Here is a 9,523-nt window from a genome sequence, read left to right as displayed (position 1 = left end):
TGCCATCAGGTAATTTGGGTCATCTGAAGAACTATTACGTGCTTGAACTTGTTCCAAACACGGATATAGACAAACTAGAAAAGCAGATTGTTTTGTCGCATTTAATAGTTTACTCCAAAATATGACGTTTCCTGAATACTTTCCTCTTAATACATTAACAATCTATACAAACTAAAATTGGGAGTTGTCGATTAAATAAAATTAACAATGTAAGAATTTCAGTTGCGCTGTGCAATAGGGATTAAACACTTAGACATGTTTAATTAAAGTAATCAGAAGCGTAATAGTTGCAACACACTGACAATATTTGAAAAGACACATGTTAAAATTGGGGTGCAACAGAGTAGTGTGAGATTTTCGGTAAAAGCAAAACTGACCAGATTCCAGCTTTGGCTGCCAATATTTTTTCAAACTCAAAAACGGAGCCTGCTGATGAGAGACCAGAGAATTCATGAAATGCTTGTAGATCCAACTTCGTTTGCTATGTTTGCCATACATGTATGTGCATGTAACTTGCATGATCGAGGTAACTATTAGCAGCAATACTACGTGTCTCTCGGACATCTTTCAAGTGCTCACCGTCCTTCCCCCCCCGGGCGCCACAAGCTCTAGCTACGCCCCTGCCTGTTCCCTTCCTGTCGCGCCACGCAGCGTAGCCTCGCAGGGGGAGGGCTGCGATGCATTGTGTGGAGTGTCGTTTACAAACAGTTAAACATTGTGAATTCTCATTCCATTATGTTTCAATTTAGTAATGCTAAATATCTTTACATCCAACAGAAAACAAGCCTTGAATGTATGAAATGACCATCAATAATGAAGCGAATGCGGTAAATCTTCAATAACAGCAGAATAAATGAGCTACGGTATTCAGGAAGTCATCAGCGCTGTCGGCGACAGAGGAACCTGCACACAAACTGACAGATCCCGGATGAAGCATCAAGGGCAGTTCAGTGATTGTATGAGTCTAAGCTGTGCACCTTCACGCCACAAGACGGAGAAATGACCTTCGGAAAATTAAGGCAACAACAATAACAAACCGCCTCCTGTATAAACAAGTGTCCAATATCATGGGATCGGTATGATGTGATTACCGCAGAGCTCTGTTTTCTAATATGTTGACAAGCCATCATTCCGTGCTCTAGGTGTATTGTAATCTCTTTCTGGCCAAACCACAGTAACCAGAGAAAAGCACAACAGAGCGGAGCCAAACAACTGACGGGTAAAGGAAAGAGGAGTTCTTCTATCTGAAATACAACAGACTGTCCCTATTTGCACCGGCCAGAAGGAAGATACATCTTTACCCGCAAGCAAGCATAGCCATAATCCAATCTAAAGGCACAATCGCCTACAAAGACACCTTCTACTTATTAGGAGTGTGGCAAATATTTGGTGGCTATCGCATTTTATTGTTAAAACAGAACAAACATGGAAAATACTGCACACATATAAAGTGTGTGAGGAAAACACAAGTGCTTTATCAGCCATGTCGGCCCATCAGGAAATGCAGTCATGGGATGTAGACAAATATATACCCGACCCGCAGACACTATCCAAGAAAGAAGAATCACGCACATACAGCAAGAGCTTTAGTTTGTCATCACTACTCAAGCTTCATCAGCAAACCTACACAGGAGAAAAACCATTCAAGTGCAATGAATGTGGGAAGAGCTTTAGTCACTTATCAAGCCTTCAAAGCCATCAGCGAACACACACGGGGGAAAAACCATTCAAGTGCAGTGAATGTGGGAAATGCTTTAGTCACTTATCAAGCCTTCAAAGGCATCAGCGAACACACACGGGGGAAAAACCATTCAAGTGCAGTGAATGTGGGAAGTGCTTTAGTCACTTATCAAGCCTTCAAAGGCATCAGCGAACACACACGGGGGAAAAACCATTCAAGTGCAGTGAATGTGGGAAGAGCTTTAGTAGGTTATCATACCTAAAATGTCATCAGCGAACACACACAGGAGAAAAAACATTCAAGTGCAGTGAATGTGCAAAGTGCTTTAGTCATTTATCAAACCTCCAAAGACATCAGCAAATACACCCAAGGGAAAAGCCATTCAAGTGCAGTGAATGTGTCAAGAGCTTTAGTCAGTTATCACACCTTCAAACACATCAGCGAACACACACAGGAGAAAAACCATTCAAGTGCAGTGAATGTGCAAAGTGCTTTAGTCAATTATCATACCTACAAAGCCATCTGCGAACACACATAGGGGAAAAACCTTATCATTGCAGCGAATGTGGAAGTAGTTTTCATGACTCTTCAGCATTAAGGATTCACCTGCGGATTCACACCGGGGAAAAACCATTCAAGTGCAGTGAATGTGTGAAGAGTTTTACTCAGTTATCAATGCTGCAAAGTCATCAGCGAACACACACGGGGGAAAAACCATTCAAGTGCAGTGAATGTGTGAAGTGCTTTAGTCAGTTATCACACCTTCAAAGTCATCAGCGAACACACACGGGGGAAAAACCATTCAAGTGCAGTGAATGTGGGAAGAGCTTTAGTAGGTTATCATACCTAAAATGTCATCAGCGAACACACACAGGAGAAAAACCATTCAAGTGCAGTGAATGTGCAAAGTGCTTTAGTCATTTATCAAACCTCCAAAGACATCAGCAAATACACCCAAGGGAAAAGCCATTCAAGTGCAGTGAATGTGTCAAGAGCTTTAGTCAGTTATCACACCTTCAAACACATCAGCGAACACACACAGGAGAAAAAACATTCAAGTGCAGTGAATGTGCAAAGTGCTTTAGTCAATTATCATACCTACAAAGCCATCTGCGAACACACACAGGGGAAAAACCTTATCATTGCAGCGAATGTGGAAGTAGTTTTCATGACTCTTCAGCATTAAGGATTCACCTGCGGATTCACACCGGGGAAAAACCATTCAAGTGCAGTGAATGTGTGAAGAGTTTTACTCAGTTATCAATGCTGCAAAGTCATCAGCGAACACACACAGGGGAAAAACCTTATCATTGCAGTGAATGCGGAAGTAGTTTTAGTAACTCCTCGAACCTAAGGATGCATCAGACAACGCACACGGGGGAAAAGCCATACAAGTGCACTGAATGCGTGAAGGCCTTTAGTCGATTATCAATTCTACACCGCCATAAGCAAAAACACACCGTCATTGATCACACGTTGAAATAATCCTCGAGGATGCATCAGAGAACGCACACGGGGGAAAAGCCATACAAGTGCACTGAATGCATGAAGGCCTTTAGTCGATTATCAATCCTACACCGCCATAAGCAAAAACACACCTTCATTGATCACACATGCAAATAATCCTCGAGGTACAGGGAATTCATCAAGATTTTAAGTACATTAACAATGATACTGATGCATCTGTGGAAATACAAAGGAGCAAACAAGTGCAGTTATTGGGAGATTAATGAATTACAGAAAATTATAACATTATAATTATTTGGAACATTCAAATACCAGATGATGTAAAGTAGATGATAGAAGACCCGGCTAGCAGGAAAGAAGAAAAACATAGATACTTGTAGAATTCTGAAAGTGTTTATTGTCAGCGATTGTTCATTTCTCTACAGGTAGGAAGAAACATGAAGCACCAGGAAACACTTTGGGAGACGAGCATAGTGTGGACTAATAGAAAAGAAAGGTTAGTTTTTATTGAGTGAAACAGAGTTATAAAGCACAACATCCAAGCACACCAGATCACACGACTGGTAAAAGCAACAGAATGAACAATGCTTGGTTTGACAGGAGTATTTTCAGCAAGATTTAGGGATTAGTGATAAAACCCGTAAATACATAACCCCAAAACATATGCACTCCCATGGTTTGTTCAACCAAAAAACAAACGCTGTTGTTAACACCTTCCATGCGGCCGCGATTTTGCAGAAGTGCGGCACTTCCTCAAAACAGGCGAGACAGTGCTGCCGTCGGCCAATGGCCGACGGTAGCATGGAAGGGGTTAAGAGTGAGCAGTGAAACTATACAAGTCACCCAATCAGAAGGATGGCAAAGAGGCTTTACTCCGGGGGAGTGACAAGCATTAGAAGAGCCAAGACAAGCTGACACGCAACATGCAAAATAAGCAAGCAACATTTGTCCAAAAATATCCTAGAATAAAAGTAGATATGAGCATAGTGGTTGTTCTCTACACTAAATAATACAAACAACTACTTATTTAGTACATGCCGTTCACTCATTTGTCCCTTCAAAGAAGAGTTCTGTTATTTTATTTTATTTTACAAAACATAAATGCAAGAAAGGCGGAGTCAGTCATACCGAGCTGTCTCTGGTGTTCCGCCAGTTCATATTTCTATAAACCTTACCTTAAAGAAGGAAGGAATAACACTATTACTCTACAAACGCTAAACTCACAAATCACTTTTAGGGGGAAGCAGTAACTTGGGTTACTTGCAAGTAATAGGATGCTCTGGGACATATCTCTGCAGCTTTCGTTTAATCATTGGCGTGAAAGACTATGGAATCCTTGTAGTTAGCCTGTGTACCTTTGAATGTTTAACAAACATATAATGATATTTACACTTCGGATTACATTGTGCTTTTGATGCAGCAGCTCCTTGTTTCCTACCAGTGTTTATGAATTAATTAGTTAATGTTAAAATACATTTTTGACATTGATGTATTCTTCTGAACTATAGATGTGTTGGTTTCATGGAATATACATTCATTCTAAAATAAATCTTAAGTGAATAATCACTCGCATTTTCATCGGGAGGTCTGAGGGGCCTGATGAAACACTATTGGTCAACAAAACTTCAATTGGAAACTACAGACACTCACAGCCAGAGGATTTCAGTCTGTTGACCACCACTTACTCATCCTCGCTGATCGAAATAAATGTAGTAGATCTGGCCCCCTACTACCATGTCCAGATGGACGGCTAGCGCGCTGAGTTCATCACAATTTGAAAATCAAGATTTCACGGTGTAAACTATAATTGCAAGACAATCATGTAAGTATTAAAACTGAGGGGGGAATGCCAAGTCCTGTGTGAACATGGCAATTACGCACCTCAAACAGGAGTGCAAACATTTATCACTTCAACTACATTGCACACACCCTCTCACCGGTGCTTCCATTTTACGATCCAAACCAGGCCATCAAAAATCATGCTTTATCCTACATTTAGTGGCGGCACTCCCAGATGACATGAGTGGGCAGTTTCTAAACTTCTTTGTTTAACCCCTTCCACGCTCATGAGTCACGCCTGTCGTACGGTCATGACGAGCTGAGCTCGTCATGAACCGCAGCTTTTTGCAAAAGTCAGCGCACAGCGGGAAAACCCGCAGCGCGCATGGGGTTAAAGCAATCAGGAGGAATCAACTTCTCTCCTCCTATCAACAAAGTATTCTCTGTAGATAATTCATTTGCCACATTACATTAAGGTTGCTACATATTTTCAACTGACTTCTATTTCACCCAACCTGTGGTCACCAATTTCACAACAAATCAATAAAACGTCTCCTCTGAGAGCATCACACCATGCATCCATGTCAGAAAAAATGAAACAATCTTCCACACTAGCAATGATACATTCCTCAACCTCATCCTGAACCTCCTTCTCGCTTGACTCTTCAATGAAATGGTATCTTGGCAAAAAATCTGCTCTTACGTTTTTTCCTTCGCAATAAGAATAACCGTGCAATGAAATTCTTGAATTTTTGTTGCTAGTCAGGCCAATCGTGTAGTTATTTCTTTTTTTGTAAAATTTTTGTGTAGTTATTTTTTTATGTTATTTCCCTAAATACATTTTTGACATTGATGTATTCTTCTGTACTTTAGATGTGTTGGTTTCATGGAATATACATTAATTCTAAAATAAATCTTAAGTGAATATTCACTCCCATTTTGTAATCTCTTTGTGATTTTCTTATTTCCCTAAGTAATATCTCCCAGGGGCTCGTGGTCAGTTCTTAAGTAAAACCTCCTTCCTCATAAGTATGGTTTGACCTTTATATGCCCCGCACACAACCCGACATTTCTTTCTTTATTACTGAATATCTTGCCTCCATGTCTCTCATTCTCCTTGAAGCAAAACCAATGGTGATTTCTTTTCCTCCATCTGCTTGTGACAACACAGCACCTGTACCATAGGCACTGACATCACTTGTTAGTAACGTTTCACACCTTTCATCGTATGCTTGAAGCGCTGCGGCTTCCTCTAGGCATCTCTTAATTAATTCAAAATTCTCCTGACATGTTGATGTTCATGCAAATTCCGCTCCCTGTTTTAACAATACCTTAAAGAATTCCATAAGCTCTGAACAATTCTTAATGTATTTGAAGAAAAACACGCATAGTCCAATAAATGAATGTCACAGCTCTTTGTCACTAGGATAAGGTGCACAGACAATGCCATCAACAGAACTGGGTTTACGTTCTACACCTTCACCTGACAGCACATGACCCGGATATGTGATCTTATTCACACAAAATGTGCATTTGTCCTCTTTATGTGACCCCATTTGCAAAACAGATAAAGCACGATCCACAGCTCTATCACATGTCTCAATTGTATATGTATGAATTAGAAGACCATCCTGAAAAACAAATACATGATTATTTCAGCAAACATCCGAGACATAACCATCTGAAAAACAGAGGGCAGTCCAAGTGGCATGCAGCAGAACTGAAACATTCCATAAGGTTTGACGAAAGAAGTGAGATGACATGATTGTTCATCCAAGACCCCTTGATGGTAACCCGCGCTAAGATATAATTTCGTAAACCATTTGGACTGACCAACAGCCATGATAAGATCTTCAATACATGGTGTAGGATAATTTTCAATCCAGATGGATTTCTTTTTAATAATACATTGTATTGGTTTTGTAAGCAACAACGTAGAACAGTGCCTCACTGCGACATACGATACAATTGGAGAAGTGTGGCTCAATGGTTAGAGCGGCAGACCCTGATGCAGAGGTCTAGCCCGGGACCAGGGTTCGATTCCCGCCTCGGCGGCTCTTGGATTCAATTTCCTCGGACCTGATAATTCTCGCCTCGGTGCCTATTCCAATCATGGAGTCCCACTCTGCGACTCTGGGCAATAGCCTGCTTAATCTCCACAACGGCCCCAACAGCGCTTGGATGCCTGGCCTCCACCTTGGCGGTGCCCAGGAGTGGACACCTCACAGGGAAAGCCAGGATGGGTTCCATAGCGATAGACGGACAGCGCCGGGACACTTCCGTTGGAGGTAGCTGTGCGCTTTACAAATGCTGGCATTTACATTTACATTTACAATTAATCACATTACCAGAATTGTCCCCCACAAGGCATATACTCGGATTGAACCCATATTACACCTCAGGACCTCCAACCCTCGCCGGTGTACCGTCAGTTCAACAAGCCCAACCATTTGCCTCATATGCGTTTGTATTTGGCCGGGCAGCCCCTTGCCTCGTACACTGATTTTTCTTGGATGGCGCTCCAGTCTACTCCTTTACGCCAATTCACAATGGATGGAGAAGAAGAGTCCTTCCAGGCAGCTGCGGTGTCGCTTTTGGCCAGTGATGGCCTTCCCTTGGAACAGTTTATATGCTTCGGGAGACGTCCATCCCCTCCATCACCCCTAGGAGAAGGGAAGGAGGACTAAGGGGGATCGTCCAGCCCAGCGCCTCACTCAGTACGGCTACTATCGAAACCCAGTACTTGGAGAGGGAGGCACAGGACCAGACCATGTGATAGAGGTCCACGGGTTCGCCTCACAACGGTGGCATCTTGGGGTCAGGAGTAAGCCCACTCGGTGCAGTAGAACAGGGGTGAGGTATGCGCAGTGGAGATAGTACATTTGAGTTAGACGAAGCCTGATATGGTTAGTGTCCTAGGGGCCGTCAATACATTTCTCCAATCCTTCTCCTCCAGGGGCCCAAGCCAATGTTCCCAGTGAGTCTTGAGGGAGTCTAGGGTGGATGGGGAGTTGTTTATCAGAGACTAGTAGATTTGAGACACTCCCCCCTTTCCCCAGGTTGCCCATGAGTAGCTTGGCTTCCAACGGACTGAACTCTGGTATTGCAGTATTGTGAGGAATGTGAAGAGCAATGGTGTGTTGGAGGTACTGAGTAGAGTGTAGGGAGTATGCTTGCTGCAGGTCATGGAAGGAGTACAGGTGTCCCCCCTTCCATACATCCCCTAAGTGAGTGATTCCTATTGAGTCCCATTTCCGTAATCCCGCCAAAGTCCCAACTCCTTTCAGCCAAGTACCATGCCGGAGGGGCGTCTGTAATGTGATTTTGGCCTCCCAGTGAGTGTGCTGCAGCGCTGAACACCACACCAGAAAGGCCGTTCGACTTACTGCCGATAAAGGATGAGGAACCGGGGCCCCATGGAGCATGGCTTGGATCCGGGGAAATCTGAGGCGCTCTAATTCCAGCCGGTAGGTCGGACCAGACCATCCGCCGTTGAACCAGCCGTGGATCACCAGAAGGCGGGTGGCTAAATAGTACAAGACAGGGTTCGTCATCCCCATCCATTCATCATATGGGCCCTCTGACAATGCATAAAGGCCAGCTGTGACCTCAAACCACCCAGAGGAAGGTTGTGATCATACCATCTAGCCCGCTGAACCAACTACGGGGAAGATGGAGTGGGAGGTTTGGATCACATATAAGAGGCAGGGGAGCACCATCTTTTTGAATAGAGCGATCCTACCGAAGGGGTGAGGGGAAGAGATTGCCATCGACGGACGTTGTCCTTAGTACGTTTGAGCAATGGGTGGACATTAAGGGACCAGGTCAACTCCGGGTGAAGCGCCACCCAGATACTGAGATAGTTGAAGGAGAGTCGCTGTAGATTTGTCAATCTACACATTGTCATGGAACGTGAAGGGGCACCAAGGTTGACTCGATCAGGTTAATGCGTAAGCCCGCCACTCCTTCGAAGGATTGAAAGATCTGGAGGCATCTCGGGCCGGAGTGCGCTGGGTCGGAAAGGAAGAGCAGGACATCATCCACATACAAAGCGATTTGGTCTTCATGCAGGCCCTGCCAGTGCCAACCCTGTATCTGCTCGTCCGCCCGAATAAGACCAGCAAAGGGCTCAATTGATAGAGTGAAGAAGAGGGGAGAGAGAGGGCACACCTGCCGGGTTCCTCTCCTGATAGGAAATATCTCTGAGAGTGCCCCGTTAATGAGGGCCGTGTCTAAAGACGGGTAGCGAGAATGGTTGCATACATTTTAATCTCAGTATTTATAAGCGAGATCAGGCAATAATTAGAGCATGAGGTTAAGGGTGATCTGTTTTAGATATAACCACGACCGTGGCCATGTCAGTTTCGCAAGGAAAGGCGCCTCTCTCCAGAACCTCCTCAAATAGGGCGTGGAGTCGTGGATCAGGGTTTCTCGGAATGTCGCATAGTACTCCGCTGGGAGACCATCCAGACCGGTAGTCTTACGAGTAGCGATTGATGAGCTCACCTCACCAATTTCTTCGCGTGTGATGGAGTCATCCAAGGCCTGGAATTCCCCCTCTGAGGGCCTTTGAAGGGGGATACCCTGCAGAAAGAG

At 43.9% G+C, this 9,523-nt stretch overlaps 1 protein-coding gene across 1 annotated transcript in view; it reads left to right on the top strand.

Moving 5' to 3' along the window:
* Window positions 1-1,483: 1,483 nt before the first annotated feature.
* The window catches only part of LOC144805478 (uncharacterized), a 32,063-nt gene continuing 24,023 nt past the window's right edge, over window positions 1,484-9,523 (top strand). The window contains 1 exon segment of the mRNA XM_078672025.1: window positions 1,484-3,232. Coding sequence (XP_078528151.1) covers window positions 1,484-3,232 — 1,749 coding nt within the window.

This window comes from Lissotriton helveticus, assembly GCF_964261635.1.
Source record: "Lissotriton helveticus chromosome 1_1 unlocalized genomic scaffold, aLisHel1.1 SUPER_1_unloc_11, whole genome shotgun sequence".
NCBI lineage: Eukaryota > Metazoa > Chordata > Amphibia > Caudata > Salamandridae > Lissotriton > Lissotriton helveticus.
Note: the sequence above shows the minus strand (reverse complement) of the source record. Positions and strands in the feature narration are given on the sequence as shown.